This window comes from Chelonoidis abingdonii, chromosome 7 (assembly GCF_003597395.2).
Source record: "Chelonoidis abingdonii isolate Lonesome George chromosome 7, CheloAbing_2.0, whole genome shotgun sequence".
NCBI lineage: Eukaryota > Metazoa > Chordata > Testudines > Testudinidae > Chelonoidis > Chelonoidis abingdonii.
The window spans coordinates 88,171,480-88,190,289 of record NC_133775.1 but is presented as its reverse complement, the minus strand read 5'-3'; the positions used below and the strand labels follow the sequence as shown (position 1 = coordinate 88,190,289).

Here is an 18,810-nt window from a genome sequence, read left to right as displayed (position 1 = left end):
GCGCCCCGAAACATTCTGTACGGACAGTCTCAGTCGCCATCCCATATCTTGTCACCAACGGGAACGTCGAAAGTGACGTAAAGGACCCCTAGTCCCTCCTCTTGCCCCCCCCCCTCAAGACAGCAGGGACCCCACCCTCTTACTCCATCCATGGTTACAGATCCCGCCCCTTACCGGAAGTTATTGTTACCTCATAGGTCATTACAAGACTCCAATTCCCAGCAAGCCCCGCACTTTGAGCTTCTATTGGCTGGGAGAGGCAGGAAGTGACCGGGCTACGGAAGGTGAGAGATCAAAGGGGACGGCAGTCGCCAGCAGGAATTGAAGCGAAGTCGGTCCTGGCTGAAGTCTGGTGGGGACGGGTATCCCGCTCCCTTCCTAAGGTGTGGGGCGGGGCGGGGCACTGGCCGTGTATCTCACCCAGGGTCTCTGGGGATGCTCTCTTGGGGCGGGGAGTCCTGGGCTTGGATCGAGTGAGAGGGATGCTGACCTGGGGTCTCCTGGGGTGGGGTGGGTGGTGAGTGAACCTGGGAGTACTAGGGGGGGCGAAGTGGGCGGTATGCTGATCTGGGGGTGTTTGGGGGGGTGGCATATGTGGGGGAATGCTGAGCTGGGGGTAACTGGGGCTCGGGGTGGGCTAGTGGGAGGAATGCTGACTGGTGGTGCCTGGGGTTGTGGGGAGGAAGATAAGTGTGGGGCTGTTGGACCAGTAGGTCTCTGGGAACGTATGATGGGGAAGATAGAGAAGCGAGACTGGGTGAAGGATGCTGTGTTGAATGGCACGGGAGAATGGGTGGGGAAGCCTGGCTTTGGTGGAGCCATATGTGGCGATGCTGTCTAGACTAGGGGCTTGGCAGGCGTCCAGGGAGATGGTGATGCTGTGAGAGAGGAGGGGTGAGTGACTCCTGCGTGTTCAAGGGAGTTGTCACAATGCAGCGATGAGCTAGGGCCCACTCTGTGAACACTTTACCTGTGGAGTAGTCGTATAGAATCCAGTGGTAAGCACTCCTGTGAGTAAAGTTGTTCACATGTTTAAGTGCTCACAAGATTGAGTTGAACAAATGAAAGTCACTTAAATACTGTGCTTCAGTTCCTTGTCTGTAAAATGGGATAACTGTTTACCTCAGAGATTGGCAATGTGAGGGTAAACTATAAAATGTATGAAGTACTTTGAAATCTTGTGACTGAAAGTGCTGTGTACTGTAAGTACTGAGGATTATTATTTCTCCCTTATTTTATTTTCAAAACCTTAACCCTTCAAGAGATCCCAGGATGGAAGAGACTGAAAAATCCAGTCCACCAGAAGAATTGCTCCATGGCTTAAAGCTTTCTGATCAGAAGTCATCAGAGAGCACTGATCCTTTGACAGCTGATTCCAAAGATGCACATCATCCACGAAGCCTGGACCGGGGAGATCTTCATTCTTCTACCCAAGAGCCTAGAGCAGCAGATGAGTGTTTTCATGACTGTAATGACTCCTTTGAAGTAAAGGAACCAAGAATGGAACAGGAGAGAGACAACAGAGAGGATCCTGCAGGGAAGCAGACAGAATTAGATGAAGAATACTTATTAGAACTGGAAAAAAATATGCCAGAGGAAGAAAAACAGGTAACTTTTTTATTGAGATTACATTAGAATTTTTTAACTTGTTAATATCTGTTTTAAATATATTTTTTTTTTGAATCTTTTTAAAATACATTTAATCAAGTGAAGTTTATAGACACTACCTTTTAATGCTACTAAACTTTTTAAAAGAAACTGTCAAGTTAAAATTCACTTAATTTTTTTTTTTTTTTTAAATATTTTGGATTACTAAGAATACCCTAAAAGGATGATGTCAAACTCCCCCCTCCCCTTCTCTTCTCCCTGCCTTCCCCCCTCCCCCTATCAGATATGTGTGCATTTTTTACCTACTTCTGGTATAAGTAACAACTTTAGATAATTATAAGTGAAAGGCTGGGGACGGGAGTGGGGGAATCTGTTCTGGGGTTTTTGTTTTGTTTTTCATTTTACTGTGTGCATTTGACAGCACTTTCACTGTTTTTCCCCTGTTTAGACAGTTAAGTCCTGATCAGCGACAGGGTGGAGAAAAGCACCATGCAAAATAAGATAACATGGCTATAAAACTAAAATGTGGCATAGGGATTCAGGACAGTTTTAGTACCTTCTAGCAAATTTCCTAAAGCAAGTTGTCAGTTAGATTTACAGTTGACTATATCCCTTCAAATTATTAAAATTAGGTTGGGGGGTGGGGATGACGACGACACTTTACACCATTTATGCTGCTTGCTTACGTGCACTTCATTCAGCTTGGACAATGGAAATAGTACTTAGTACCATACAGCAGCGGTTTGAATAGCTTTTTCGTCTGGGCAATTTTTAATTTAAAAATAAATAATCCAGTGAATACACTTTTATTAATATTAACTTGAAAAATCTTTGTTAAAAGTTAGGGTTCAACTAACAATCTTCACTTCAGTAATGTGATGAGATTTTTGCTAAAAATGATGCTACTCTAAGAGTTTTTTTAAATATTTTTAAAGGATTTAGGTGTCAGGTGACTTAATATATTTTAATAATTTCACGAGTCCATTTTTCCAAACAGCGAAAAAAGTAAGACTGAAAAATAAAAATTCAAGTTCCAAATCTTATAAAATTGCTTTATGAACACTCTGGTTCTCTGGTTTTGATGTGTTAGGACATACAGCCTTTCTTTCTGTTAGCTTATTATGAAGCCTGGTTTCACAATTCCAGAATTTGATGAATTCATAGGCCTACGGTAAAATATCCTCAAAGTACTGATTCATGCTTTTCAAATCCGATTAGACTGTCCAGTTCAGAAGCTAATTTTAATAGTGATTCTCAGCAATGTCTCAGTTTTTCTGTACAGTAATCCACTATTTAAAACTTGGGAAGGGTGTGATTCTGATTCATTTTAACTTATGTGAAAAGGCTCCTTGAGCAGACTTATTTTTACAACTTTCTAGGCATATGCAGCATTCTTACAGATGTAAGAAGACACTGATCTTTGTCCAAAGTTTGTTTACAATCTAAATTACAGTTAACATGCTGAATAACAGATCATGGTTAATGTCAGAGTTCCTCAATGAGGAGGCACAACAGACAACGGAAGGGACTACTGCTGTTGAGAGAGCATTATTTTACAGGGGAAGGAGGCTGTATAACTTTTTTTTTCATGGAGAGAGATCAATGTAAGTGATCGGGTACAAGAGTGGAGAAAAAAATATGTAGGGTGGAACAGAAAACCAAAAGTAAAGTTTGAGAAGGGGTTTGAAGGAGGAGAATGAGATAGCTTGGCATGCAACAGGAAGGCGTGGAGTTGTGTGAAACTGCGAGGGAAGGATGTACATTAGTACTATGTTGTATAACAGCATCCACATCATAATGTAGACACCATTCAAAGTTGATCCTACAGATAAATATTGGAGGGTTTTGTAATGGAGATACATACATATATATATATATATATATAAAAAATAAATTTTAGCAGCAAGCTGTTTCTTTCTTAGTTGGCACCACAAGTTTTGACCTATGCCTGGCCCTATCTTCATTTCAGAACTAAATTGAATACCAAGGTGTGCCCCCCCCCCCCCAAAAAAAAAACTGGGGGTGGGCCGAGGGAATGGTCTTGCTAGAATCTTTATTACAGTAAGTGGAAAATGATAGGGAGAAATATGTATACTTGAGGGCAACTGAACAGAGAGCTGAGTGAGTAGCCAAGTCGGTGTTAGTTCATTTTTTGGTGACATATTACTGATTTAATCAAAATATGGTAAAATGAAATAAATCCCCTTATTCTTAATTTGCCTTCATGTTGTACGTGTATCATTACATGAGCTCCTTGGGGCAGGGAGACCGCTCTGGTGGATAGAACACTGGAATGAGACTCAATAGACCTGGATTCTGTTCCCACCTCTGCCACTGGCCTGCTGGATGACTTTGCACGAGTCTTCCATCAGTTTTCCAATTTGTAAAATGCAGATAACAATACCTGTCTTTTTTTGTAAAACACTTTGAGATCTACTTATGAGAAGTGCAAGATCTAGGCAGTGGTGGTATATTTTTGTTAAGGCTGTCAAGTGATTAAAAAAATTTATTGCTATAATCGCACTGTTAATAATAGAATAGCATTTATTTAAATATTTTGGATGTCTTCTACATTTTCAAATATATTGATTTCAATTACAAACAGAATACAAAGTGTACAGTGCTCACTTCATATTTATATTTTATTACAAGTATTTGCACTGTATAAAAACAAAAGAAATAGTATCTTTCAATTCACCTCATACAAGTACTGTAGTTCAATCTCGATCATGAAAGTTGAACTTATAAATGTAGAATTAAGTACCAAAAAAACTGCATTCAAAAGCAAAACAATGTAAAATTCTAAAGCCAGCAAGTCCACTCAGTCCTACTTCTTGTTCAGCCAATCGCTGAGACAAACAAGTTTGTTTCATTTGCAGAAGATTAATGCTGCCCACTTCTTGTTTAAAATATCACCTGAAAGTGCTATGAGAATGCCTGATCTCACTGTTGTAGCCGGCGTCACAAGATATTTATGTGCCTCTTTATGCTTCAGGCACCATTCCAGGGGACATGCGTCCATGCTAATGATGGGTTCTGCTCAATAACAATCCAAAGCAGTGTGGACCAGCACATGTTCATTTTCATTATCTGAGTCAGATGTCGACAGCAGAAAGTTGATTTTCCTTTTTTGGTGGTTCAGGTTCTGTAGTTTCCGCATCGGAGTGTGAGCTTTTTAAAGATATCTGAAAGCATGCTCCACACCTCATCCCCCCTCAGATTTTGGAAGGCACTTCAGAATCTTAAACCTTGGGTCGAGCGCAGTTTTTGGACAGAAGTATTACAAAATATGCTATTGCCTTGGTCAAATGGGGAAAATATTGATCACAGAAGTCCACAACTCAAATAGACTTGCCCTATAGCTAGGGAAAGAAACCCACTTGTCACTTCGTTTATTGGAGAGCACCTGTGCTGCTGTTTCTCCAAAGAGCTGATCTTGGCACAGGGCTGAATTTTCTAATTTAGATGCCTAACTGCCATTTGTGCCTTAGAAAATCTACCCTGAAGTGTGGAAGAAATATAAATTGTATCAATACTATTTTGTCAGTGCTAAGTCATTACAACACAGCCCATAGCAGGTTACTGTCATACTTTGTTTGTTTTCAGCATTCCTAGCTGACTTATTTAGTCTTATTTTTCAGAGTTTTTTCACTTCTCTGGAAAGTACAGTTTCTACCTGCACACAAAAGTAAGAATCTTCATCTATAACTCTCGTATGCTGCTGTGAAGTGGCTACTGTGCTCTCATTTGAAAATCTACTTTACAGCTCTGTGGTTTTGCTTCATCACTCCTGCATTTCACACTAACTGGCACTCCGATTGTCTCTGTCAACAGAGAAGCCAAGGATTTAATAGGCATGATGGAGACTGAGCTCATCCTCTCATGCTTGAATTGTGAGCAGCACATCCAGGAGATGACCAGTGATAGGACTATGAGAAGATAGTTAATATATCTGTTCTGTTAATAAACAGAGGGCACATGCCTCCAGAGTTGTCAGTGTAACAATTCTTACTGCTGCTAACTGCAGTAAGTCTTGGGATTGACCTGAGTACCATACTCTTAAGGTGAAACTCAGATGCTTGGATTCATGATGTAGCAATGACTTTATAAGACTGCAGGGGGAAGCAGACAACTGCTAAATACTGATTTACAATCAGGAAATGGAATTTGAGGCTGAGAAATTTGTATTTCCTTAACGACATAAGTGACTTTGTTATGCACCCTTTGGTGATAGAACCTCATGCAGTGTATGCAATTGCTACTTAGTGACCTTACCAGAGAGTGTATAAGACCCAGAGATGCATTTTCACATTGTACAAATAGCCTCAGAGAAGAAGAGGAAGAGCCTTTGGCAAAAATGGATCCAAGTAAAGTACACCATTAAGGCTAAATCAATCCATCGAATAAAATCTATAAGAGAAAGCCAGAGGAGTTTGGGGGGGTGGGGGGAGTGTTGCTGAATGAGGAGTATTGTAGGCTAGCAGTGCAGGTGTCTGTTAACTGTGACAGCTGAAGGATGAATGTAGGGATTTAGCTTCTCATGCATTTTTATAAAGCTGATCACTTGCAGAATAAAGAGTAAAGAAGCTTAAGTTGTTTTCTTTCAATAGCAAACAAGCTTACTTTGCCTTCATTTTTAACTTTTGATTTTTTTCTTTACAACGTAGCAGAGTTCATATGATTGTACGTGATGGTTTTTCTCTTGGGCTTATACCATATTGTCAGGAGGCCAAGATGACTTTTTTCCCTGATTGCCAGACCGATTTAACCCGTGATTGTAATTCCTTAATATCTTCACTAGGCTTTTTCTTTAAAATTTCAGTTAGTTCATGCATCCAAAAAGCAAATTCCTGACACTGGTGTATTATTATTCTGGCTCATAATTTTCCTGTTCCTAGGCTTTTACACTGCAGAAAATGGGCCTTTGGATTTCTCTTATGAATAGCATCATATAATGAAGTATAAGTCAGAACAGTTATAATTGATTCAGTGAACATATTAATAAAGCCTAAGGGAAAACAAGGTGTCAAGATTAATTTCTCTCACCCTCCCCCCTTCCCAATAGAGCATTCTGAAAGTCCATTCTGACCCACTTCCATCGCTGATTGAAGAGCAGGCAATCTGCCCTACAGCTACTTAAATCTCACTCTGAAAATAAGGCAGTGGGGTGACATTCTGCAAAATTTGTCCCAAGGACAAGTCACTTACTTCCATTATAAGTGGAAAAAATTGTAAAATTGGTGGGTCACAAAACAGTTCTGATATAAGCACAGTGAAGTGATGACCCCAGTCACTTTGCAATTGTTACTCATCTGAGCTGGAAGTACAGTGTAAAAAGCAGGAAGCTTACAGCTTCATGTTTTTCAGCAGGGTCATCTCCTCCTAACAGTGAGGTTTAGAGGCAAACACTGATGGCTTGTTACATACTGGTACCTGAATATTTTGTTCACTGTTGTAAAATCTATTTTTGTTCTGTTTTTGTTTTGTTTTTTTTCTCCTCAAGAAGCATGTACCAGTAGAGAATATACATTTCCCTTCTATGCAACATCCATACATCAGGAAGTGACCTTGCAGGTGCTGCTGTTCCATTAGCATTCCCTTAAGACTGGGCTCAGCCTTCAAATGTAGCTGTCTAAATAGGCCAGCCAACTCCTGAAGGTAGAAAAGGCATTTATACACTTATGTGCCAACCTACTCACTTTATTTAAGTGCCCAAATGTTCTCTTTCCCTTCATGCTGGAGTGCTGCATAAGGCCTTATGTATAATTGGCTTTTCTCCATTATGGACCTTTGAAAGACAATGGAGTTGTTTGCTCATAATCCAATGTCTATAGTATCTTACCATGCTTGGGGTTTGTAAATGGTAGAGTAGAACGCTGTGGAGCACATTTCATCCAATGACGAGTGGATGAATTGTGGTTTGGGGTAGGGGGGGAGTGTGTGTTTTTTTTTGTTTGTTTGTTTGTTTTTTGTGGTATCGGAGCATGTATCCAAAGGATTGGAACAAGATCATTGAGTGTGAACTTATTTGTGATGTGAAAATTGGATGGTGTTCCCTGAAGTCTGCTCTGTGAAAACTATTGTGGTTTCTGGATTATCATTGTGGTGTCTGTGGTTGGGAGAACTATTTTCCCAGGGCGAAGCAGACAGTAGAAAGAACCCCTTTTTTTGTATTGGGTTTAATTCTGCTTCTTGTCACAACTGTGAAACAATGCAGCTTTCCACACAGATTACTGTATTTAGCTGTTTCCAAGGAAATATTCTGTGTGATATTGATTGTGTAAATCAAGGATTAATACAATCTGCAGGGAAGGAAACTGCTCCTTTCCCCAGTGTTGGCTTTTTAATCACTCAATGAGCTATAATTTATAAGGTTTAAATTTGAACACTCTGTGTGCGCTCGCGCACATGAGTGAGAAATCAATGGTCAAAATGATCACTCGCCACAAAAATAAGGAGCTGCACTTTGTCTTTTGAATCTCAGGTCTCTTGTACTCTTACCCTATGACATTTTGTTCTTATTTCTATGAGCTGTATTTGTGTGCCAAATATTCCTTAGTGATCATTTGGAGATGGCTTGATGACAGCCTTCTGTATTTGCAGTGTTAGCTAAAGGCATTCATGCCAACATCAGTTGTGCCAGCAGTGCTGTTAAGATATCTGTGGTTGAAAACACACCCCTGCAATTTTCACTATCTAATGGAACCTTCTCCCAGCCTTTGGGTTTGATGGGCGGTTGTTTAGTCATCCGTGAGCAATGCTAAGAGATACAGCAAGGAGAAAATGTGTATTTCTTCCCTGAGTAAGCACATTTATTTGTGCCAGTGACCCGTTTTTCAGCCTCTAGCTGCTTGTAGTGCCTGACATCCACATTACTTTCGCTGGAGAAAAAAGCATGTTCTGTTAACCAATCCTTCTGCATAATAAATCTAGTCAAAGACAACAATATCACATTTGGACTAGTCTGTCTCTGCTGCATTGGAAGTACTTTTTGCATCCCATCAATATTAGAGCCTCCTCATCAGGGTTCACAGCCAGCTGATTATTAACTTCTTGGACAGGATGTCTCAAATAATAACTTGCAGAACTTCACTGACTAGACAGATCTTATGTAGCCAGTTTGAATGGCACTGGAAAGATACTATTGTCCCAAAAGAAGAAGCAAACAGTAAATGCCAAAATGCAAACATTTATTTAAAAATATATATATTTTTTAATAAAACATCCCTTGTATATATTTTAGTTTATAAATTAGAGCCCTTTATGCCCCTATCCAGTGTGATACACCCAATATGTATAATAGTAAAGTAACTGTTTACAAACACCTTTGTAGCTAGCATTCTCCTGGTTACTTTTCGTTCTGATTTTCTTTCATAGTAATGCAGAACTGTAGCTGACCTACTTGTTCATTTCAGTTAAATCCTGCGAGACACTGAAATTCTCTGTTCTCTTGCAGAAAAGAAGAAAGGAGAGCACAAAGTTAAAGGAGAAAGGAAACGAGCAGTTTAAGAAAGGAGGTGGGTTAATGTTCTTTCAACATAATAAATTCTGAAATTAGTTAATACTTAGATGAGCAATTAGATACTGTGACAAACCTTAAGGCAGATATATTTTCCATCACCCTTGGGTCTCTTTTCCCTTCCCACAAAACCATCAGCAACCAAAGGGGAGGAGGAGGATCTAATAGACAACAATAAATGCTAGAGACCAAGTGCTAAAAAGTATCAATAATGTACTTCTTAGAAAGCAGCAGAGAATCCTGTGGCACCTTGTAGACTAGCAGACGTTTTGGAGCGTGAGCTTTCGTGGGTGAATACCCACTTCGTCAGACGCAGGTAGTGGAAATTTCCAGGGGTAGGTGTATATATGCTAGCAAGCAAGCTAGAGATAACGAGGTTAGTTCAATCAGGGAGGATGGGGCCCTGTTCTAGCAGTAGAGGTGTGAAAACCAAGGGAGGAGAAACTGGTTCTGTAATTGGCAAGCCAATTCACAGTCTTTGTTTAGTCAGAGCTGATGGTGTCAAATTTGCAGATGAACTGAAGCTCACAGTTTCTTTCCTTTGAAGTCTGGTCCTGAAGTTTTTTTGCTGCAGGATGGCACATTAAGGTCTGCTATAAGTGTGCCAGGGAGGTTAAGTGCTCTTCTTTCAGGTTTTTTAGTATATTGCCATTCATGATATCTGATTTGTGTCCATTTATCCCTTTTCCGTAGTGGATGTCCAGTTTGGCCGATGTACATAGCAGAGGGGCATGCTGGCATATGATGGCGTATATTACATTGGTGGACATGCCAGGTGAATGAACCAGTGATGGTATGGCTGATCTGGTTAGGTCTGTGATGGTGTCGCTGTGTAGATATGTTGGGCAGAGTTTGGCATCGAGGTTTGTGCATGGATTGGTTCTGAAGGTAGAGTTACTATGGTACGGTGTGCAGTTGCTGGTGAAGATACGTTTCAGGTTGGCAGGTTGTCTGTGGGCAAGGATTGGTCTGCCACCAGACGCTGTGAAAGTTTGGATCATTGTCCAGGATGGTTGTAGATCCCTGATGATGCGTTGGGAAGGGGTTTTAGCTGGGGGCTGCTATGTCATGGCCAGTGGATCCTGTTGGTTTCTTCTGGGTTTCTTGGGTTTCTTTTGGGAAGGAGACTCTAGAAAAATTCCACCACGATTCAACAAACTTCCACCCACCATCCAACCTCAGCCTGGACCAAATCATACACAGGAGGTCCACTTTCTAAACACCACAGCTGCAAATAAGTGATGGTCACATTACACACCCTATATCGAAAACCTACCGACCGCTAATGCCTACCTTCATGCCCTCAGCTTCCATCCCGGGCACATCACACGATCCATTGTCTACAGCAAGCACTGAGGTACAACCGCATCTGGCTCTAACCCCTCAGACAGAGACCAACACCTACAAATCTCACAAGCATTCTCAAAACTACAATACCCGCATGAAGGAAAATTAGGAACCAGATCAACAGAGCCAGACGTGTACCCAGAAGCCTCCTACTGCAAGACAAACCCAAGAAGAAACCAACAGGCTCCACTGGCCATGACATACAAGCCCCAGCTAAAACCCCTCCAAACGCCATCATCAGGGATCTACAACCCATCCTGGACAATGATCCCAACTTTCACAGTCTTGGGTGGCAGACCAATCCTTGCCCACAGACACTGCGCAACCTGAAACGTATTCTCACCAGCACTGCACGCTACCATAGTAAACTCTACCTCAGGAACCAATCATGCAACAAACCTCGATGCGCAACTCTGCCAATATCTAACCAAGCGACACCATCACAGGAACCTCCAAGATAGCCATACCATCACACTGGTTCATTCACCAGTGCATGTCCACCAATGTAATATACGCCATCAATATGCCGGCAATGCCCCTCTGCTATGTACATCGGCCAAACTGGACAGTCACTACGGAAAAGGATAAATGGACACAAATCAGATATCAGGAATGGCAATATACAAAAAACTGTAAGAGAGCATTCAACCTCCCTGGCCACACTATAGCAGACCTTAAGGTGGCCATCTGCAGCAAAAAAACTTCAGGACCAGACTTCAAAGAGAAATCTGCTGAGCTTGCAGTTCATCTGCAAATTTGACACCATCAGCTTGGACTAACAAAGACTGTGATGGCTTGCCAATTACAGAACCAGTTCTCCTCCTTTGGTTTTCACACCTCTACTGCTAAGAACAGGGCCATCCCTCTGATTGAACTAACCTCGTATCTCTAGCTTGCTTAGCTAGCATATATACACCTACCCCTGGAATTCCACTACCTGCGTCTGACGAAGTGGGTATTCAGCACGAAAGCTCACATTCCAAAACGTCTGCTAGTCTATAAGGTGCCACAGGATTCTCTGCTGCTTTTAGAGATCCAGACTAACACGGCTACCCCTCTGATGATACTTAGAGTAATGATCCCACAGAAATGGATGCTTGCCAACAATTAGATGGTGGCTTTCTTCCAAGACAGTTCACTAGAGAGAGCTTTCTATAATGGATGATTGAAACTTTGATATAAAGTTTAAGGAAAACTTATTGCTGGAATACACAGGAGGGGGAAAAATCAACCTGCTGTGTCATTTACTTTTTGAAAATCTGACAGTGATTAATAACGAGTATCTCCTTCCTTCACTTGCCCTTTGCTGTATTAAGCTTGGATATGGGTGTATCTTCAAGGCATGATCTAGAGAAAAACTGTTCTTTAAAGAGATTTAGCATCTCTCATCATGTCAGGATTCCTCCCTAGGTTCTGAGAGGAGGTATTGATGTCATGATTTTTCAGATCAGTGATGGGCTGGCTTCAACTAAAGAAACATTTGGTTTTATTTTGAGACTTTGCTGCAGTTTTTAACTTCAAAGAAAGTGCAAAGTTTGGAAGTGGAGGCATATAAATTAAAATGTGCACAGCAGTGGCTCAAGTCTGGAGACTATAGTGCTGGGTCCAGGTCTTGGCATTTTAACATAGCTAGTATCCTAATAGAGGTGCAGGTTTAAAATGACAAAACTATTGGTATGCTAACTCAGCAGGGCACTTTTTCTGAGAGCAGCTGACTGAATGTCTATGCTACGAAATTAGGTTGAATTTATAGAAATCGATTTTACAGTCGATTGTGTGTCCCCACTTAAGACCATTAACTCAGCGGAGTGCATCCACAGTACTGAGGCTGGCATCGACTTCCAGAACGTTGCACTGTGGGTAGCTATCCCACAGTTCCCGCAGTCTCCGCCGCCCACTGGAATTCTGGGTTGAGATCCCAATGCCTGGTGGGTCAAAAACATTGTCGCGGGTGGTTCTGGGTACATGTCAGCCCCCCTACCCTGCTCTCCCCCGGTGAAAGCAACGGCAAACAATCATTTCTCGCCTTTTTTTCCTGGGTTACCCGTGCAGATGCCATACAACAGTAAGCATGGAGCCCACTCAGCTCACCGTACGTCTCCTGGTTGCTGGCAGACGTGGGACTGCATTGCTACATAGCAGAAGCTCATTGCCTTTTGGCAACAGACAGTGCATTATGATTGGTAGCCGCCGCCGTCGTCTTCTGGGTGCTCTTTTAGCCGACCTCGGTGAGGTCGGTCAGGGGCGCCTGGACGTAAATGGGAGTACTTCAGGTCATTCTCTTTTTAAGTTTCGTCTCCTGGAGATTCAGTCCTGCCTGCAGTTGTACTAACTGTCTTCTGGTGAGCAGCCAGGAGACGAGGATGGCTAGCAGTCATACTGCACCGTCTGCTGCCAGCCTAAGATATATAAGAGATGGAGTGGATCAAAACAAGAAAGAGACCAGATTTGTTTTGTATTCATTTGCTCCCTCCTCTCTCTCCATGAAATTAGCGACAGTCATTTCGGTGAGGTCTGTCGGTGGCACCTTGAAAAGTTTAATGAGACTCGGTCCTGCCTGGAATAGTGTAGGGAGGGATAGCTCAGTGGTTTGAGCATTGGCCTGCTAAACCCAGGATTTTGAGTTCTGTCTTTGAGGGGGCCATTCTGTGTGATAGTTGTGTGTGTTTCTCCTTGATGCAAACCCACCCCCTTTTGTTGATTTTAATTCTCTGTAAGCCGACCTTGTAAGCCAGGTCATCAGTCAGCTCTCCCTCGGCACTGCTTCAGGTCCCTGTTATAGCTTCTATCCTTCATACCTTTGGAGTTTTTTTTCAAATGTTTGGGCATTTTGTCTTTTTAGGAACGGAGTTCTGATAGCATGGATTTGTCTCCCCATACAGCGATCAGATCCCGTACCTCCAATTTGGTCCATGCTGGAGCTCTTTTGCGATTCTGGAACTCTGCAGTCATGGTCACCTCTGCTGATGAGATCTGCACTCACCTGCAGATTGCCACGCTGGCCAAACAGGAAATGAGATTCAAAAGTTCGCAGGCCTTTTCCTGTCTACCTGGCCAGTTCATCTTAGTTGAGAGTGCTGTCCAGAGTGGTCACAATGGAGCACTCTGGGATAGCTCCTGGAGGTCAATACCGTCAAAGTGCGACCGCACTACTCCACACTACCCCAAATTCGACCCGGCAAAGTCAATTTCAATGCTAATCTCCTCGGGGGAGGAGTACAGAAATTAATTTTAAGAGCTCTTTAAGTTGGAAAAAAACGGCTTCGTCGTGTGGACGGGTGCAGGGTTAAATCGATGGAACGCTGCTAAATTCAACCTAAACTCATAGTGTAGACCAGGGATGAGTCTTGCTTTTGGTGTAAAACTGAAGTTGCTTCAAATATTGAGGAATATGTTTCCAGAGAGTTTAAGCTATGTGGCTCTCACTAATTTGACTGGCAAATGAAATGAATGATTGTTTGTTTTTTTTCCTCTTCAATCTTCAGAATATGGGGGAGCAGAAGACTCCTATACAAAAGCTGTAAAGGTTTGCCCAGCCTGCTACCAGAAAGACAGGTCTGTTCTGTTTTCAAACAGAGCTGCTGCAAGAATGAAACAGGTGAATGTACTTTCCGAGTATTGTGAATATACAAGAGTCAAAGAATGAGCTTGAAGGAATTAAGCCATAGTTTCCAGGTTTTATTATTCACTGACTTCTTCTTTTTTTTTTTTATTGTTGTTGTTCATCTCAATTGAAATACTAGTGGGATTTAGGGCAGGTGTGGGGGCAGGGGGAGGAAACTGATTTGAAAAATGCAGTTGATCCCACTGGTTGGAGCTGAGTCTTCTGTAGGCACTTCTGTCCATGCTAGAACTCTTAACTGAGTTCATAACCCATTGTCGGCATGGCTGTCTCTAAACATGGCTGGTGTCTCCACACTATCTGATTAATTCTTGTTTAGTAACTTTGGCAGCTCAGTGTTCTGGCCCTGCTAGAGGCCTAAATTGTCATATGATTGTCTTTCAGTAATCAGTTCAGTGCGTTATGACATGGGCAGGACTTCCTAACCATGCTTTTAGCAACCAGTCTGGCTGATCCTCTTTTGTCTCTGCTGTCTGTGTGGTAGGACAGACTAGAGCACATTGCCTCATACACAAAAACCAGAAGCAGTAGCATATGTCCTCTCTCCTGGTGGTTTTCAGCCAGGGATAGATGTACCCCTGGCTGTATGCAGAGGTGTTCCAGGGGTAGGTACATCAACTCATTTAGATATTTGCCTGGTTTTACAACTAGTAAAAGTACTAAGGAAGTCGGTACAAACTAAAATTTTTCATACAGACTATGACTTATACTGCTACATTTCAGCATATAGTACAGCGGTTCTCAACCCGCGGGCCACATGCAGCCCAATTAGCACACAGCTGCGGCGGGTGAGGGTCTGGGAGCTGCCCTGCTGGCGGCCCCCCACCCAGTCCTCCACTCCTGGACCCATTCTGTGGAGGGGTCTCTGGATGTGAGGCACTTCGGTTGGGGAGGGTGGGGGGAGAGCATGCTGTGGTTCTCAACCTGCGGCCCAAGTAATACATTGCAAAGAGGTTGAGAACCACTGGTATAGTATATAGAAGTACAATATTTATATTGATTGATTTTATGATTATATTCTAGCTTTCTTATTTTTAGCAGTCTTTTTAGTAACGGTATGCTGTGACACTTGTGTATTTGTCTGTCTGATTTTTGTGAGCAAGTCCTTTTTAAGTGAGTCTAAACATGGGAGTACACAAGACAAATGAGACTCTTGAAAAGGGTACAGTAGTCTGGAAAGGTCGAGAGCCATTGCTCTATCCCTTGCTTAGTCACTATGGGGTAGCTGTCCAGACATTACCAGAATGCACTAATACACAGTTAAGCAGCATGGTAGCTGTGGAGACACAAACATAGCTGTTGGCAGAAAATCAGTTGTGGGGAACCACACCAACTGTATAATTTGTAACCAGTCAAGGGAACTGTGCCTCTGTCCAGGGTTGTGTTTTTTTTTTGTTTTTTTTTTTAAATCAGTTAAAAGTTGTGATGTGGGTATGATGGTCTTCATCACAATAAATGTGCCACCAAAATTGCTGCAGAACTGTTATGAAAAAGAGGGTAATGGAGATGAGTGAGGAGCCAGCCAGGACAACTTCTTAGTACCTTATCTGGATCCCATTTAAGCTTGAGAATTATGCCATTGATCTCAGTGGGAACTGGAGCAGGATGTAACAGTGAGCATTCAGCAGTACTTCCCTGCTTCACAGGGAAGTTGTGGGTCTAAATTAATTGTCTAAGGCACTCAAATACCATGTGTCAAGCTTATACAATTTTCAACACTGTTTTTATACAGGCCACACGTATGTTGATAAATAACCTCTGCCTACTTAAGAGGTGGAATCAAGAATTTAGGAGTAAGAAGCAATTTCTCCTTCTGTTGCTTTTAAATCTATTCTGAATAGACACACATTTTTTCTCCCTCCTTCCTCTCCACCCCCACATCAGTTATTTACAATACCTGAAGAAAACTTGCATGACTATCCAACATGCAGGTATGGAAAACATTGTGACAGTCTCTAATACGTATTAGCATACTCTGTCATGTAGTTGATATTAAGTGCTGGAAAGTCAACTGAGCATTTTTGCTCAAGTAGAACTACCTAGACTTCTTTTATACTACCAGACTATTAGAGCAGAGAATAAAATGAGATTCTCTCTAGCAGCTGCTGCAATAGCTTCTCCAACATGAATGCTATCTGAGCATATTTATAAACAGCAAAATATTCTCACAATCCAGATGTTAAAAATCTGTCACTGGAGAACTAATCCAGTAATTGCCAAAGTGTACAAGGGGAATAAATGAGTTGGAGATAAACAATTAGTATGTCTCCTTATTAGGGTTACCAGTTTTCTAATGGCACAAAACCAAACATCCCTGTCCCACCCCTTCTCTGAGGCCCCGTCCCTGCTTGCTCCATTCCCCCCTTCTGTCGCTCGTTTTTCCCCCAATCTTACCCACTTTAACTGGGCTGGGGCAGAGAGTTGGGGTGCAGAAAGGGGGGATGAAGGCTCTAGGGTAAGGCTGGGGATCAGGGGCTTGGTGTGCAGGAGGGGACCCTGGGCTGGAGTTGGGGTGCAGGGTCCCTGCAGCCCCTAGGCACATGGGTGGCCAGGGAGCCTCCACATGGTGCCCTCACGCCTGCAGACGCTACCCCTACAGCTCCATAAGTCACAGTTCCCAGCCAATGGGCCCTGTGGAGCCGGCACTTGAGGTGACGGCTGCGCCCGGAGCCTCCCTGACCGCCCATGCGTCTAGGGACCTCAAGGACTTGGCAGCTGCTTCCTGGAGCCATGCAGAGCTAGGACAGGCAGGGAGCCTGCCTTAGCCCTGGGCTTCTGCTGACTGGACTTCTAACAGTCTGGTCAGCCGTGCCACCAGGGTCCCTTTTCACCCAGGCATTCTGGTTGAAAACCAGATGCCTGGCAACTCTACTTCTAATAGAATAATGGTTTTTGGTTAGGCTAACACCATGTCCTTGTTTTAATGGGCTTCCACAATAACTTGTCAGTCTTTTTTTTGTCTTTTTTTTTTTTTAATATAATTTATGCCTGCTACAGATATGTTTACTCAGCACTACAATAGGTATTTTAATCAGACATTTCTTGAAAGACCAGCTGGTGCTTTATGGAAAAAACACTGGTTAGAAGCCATCTTTATACAATGCAGAATATCTTTCTCAGACTTTTTGTTCTCTTTACTCCAGTTGTTTTGGATGAAAACAAGATGTTTATTTCTTAGACCTTTTATCTGCCCTCATTCCAATACAGCCAGAAACCCTCCCATCTTCCATTGAAGGTTAAGGCAGAGCACATGTGCACTAAAATCAGGGGTGAAAGTAACTTAAAGTACTTAGCGGAACTCCAGAGTCCTGCGGAGGGGGAGGGGCTTCAACCAGAAGAGGCGTGGCCTCTATCGGAAGAGGTGTGGCCTTTAAATCCTAGGGCTTTTAAATCAGGATTTAAAGGGCTCAGGGATTCGGCTGAAGCTAGGAGCCAGGTCCTTTAAATTAACCCCGGAGCTACCAGCTGCAGAGGCGGCTGGGAGCCCTGGGGTTTGGGCAGAGGTGAAAGTAATTTACATTTTTTACCCATATGGTCCAATTGCAAGTAACCCACCCACCTCTCCCACGTACTTCATGGATCCCTCCCATTGCACAACATAGAGAAAATAAAGCTGCTGCTGCTACTACTACTTCCAGTACTGTTGGTAATAAAACTTTACTATTGGAATAAGCCTGAAAAAATGAAAACTCACTGTCACATTTTTCTCTGTCTTCCCTCCTCCTCCTCCAGCCAGGTTGCCGATGCTAGGCTCTGTGCTTTCTTCCTGCCTGGCACTCAGCAGCTGCTGCAGAGGCTTCCCTCTAACTTGCAGCAGGGAGACTGCCTCCTGCATAAGAACAGTTTAAATTCAGTTGTTCCCTGACGGTTCAGTCCCCAGGGTTAAGAGAGGTATCTGGCATCTTTGTTAATTTCACTTCCAGTTGTTGGGGGGGAGGGGGGAAGCTGTGTGTGACCATGGCAAGGGCAGTTCTTTTCTGCTCCCTGGACGAGGGGATCTCCAATACTACTAAAATACAGTAGTAGGGGCCAGTTGCTGAGGTCGGGGCAGTCGGCGGCAGGCTGCAGCTGCATTGTTTGTGACACACTCATTCATTCATACATACACATCCATACTGTATGTGTATGAATGTGTCACAAACAATGCAGCTGCAGCCTGCCACCGACCAGCAGTGACCCCAGCAACCAGCCCCTGTGGGCTGCTGCCTGCAGAGAGCCAGCAGGTGCTGCTGGGCTGGGTCTGCCAAGGAGTAAGTGACCAAGGCAAAAACCACAGCCAGGGAGGGAGCCTGGGGCAGGGGGTGGGGAGGAGAGGAAGGGAAAGTCAGGGGTGAATGAAGGACAACTGGAATAGCCTTCATGAAATATACAAGATATTTAAAGAAAGTTTTATCAATTTCAGCCTCTGCAGGCAGGGCAAAACAAAAAGAGATCTGAGATTGCACCCGCTGTCCTAAGGACATTTCAGGTGTTTAAATCAATATAGAAAGAGGATGGATTGGAATGAAAACTACTATTTCTTTCAAAGGAGGCACAATAGTTTCGCCGAATATTCAGTTTTCCCCTCCAATCCCTTTGTGGTTTTGTCTATGGGGGCTATTTGCTTTCCCTGTAAATTTTTAGTTGCTTTAGCAAATTGCTTTGCCCAAAATAAACCCTAATCATCATGACACATCTTTCCACCATGTTCTCCAAGTTTTTTGTGTTTAAACAG

The 18,810-nt window shown here is 42.9% G+C and overlaps 1 protein-coding gene across 1 annotated transcript in view; it reads left to right on the top strand.

The window, feature by feature from the left end:
* The first annotated feature begins 296 nt into the window (after positions 1 to 296).
* The window catches only part of TTC1 (tetratricopeptide repeat domain 1), a 45,507-nt gene continuing 26,993 nt past the window's right edge, over positions 297 to 18,810 (top strand). The window contains exons 1-4 of the mRNA XM_032794376.2: positions 297 to 383; positions 1,263 to 1,608; positions 9,065 to 9,125; positions 13,960 to 14,072. Coding sequence (XP_032650267.1) covers positions 1,273 to 1,608; positions 9,065 to 9,125; positions 13,960 to 14,072 — 510 coding nt within the window. The 5' untranslated portion in view covers positions 297 to 383; positions 1,263 to 1,272. The remainder of the gene's footprint in view (positions 384 to 1,262; positions 1,609 to 9,064; positions 9,126 to 13,959; positions 14,073 to 18,810) is intronic.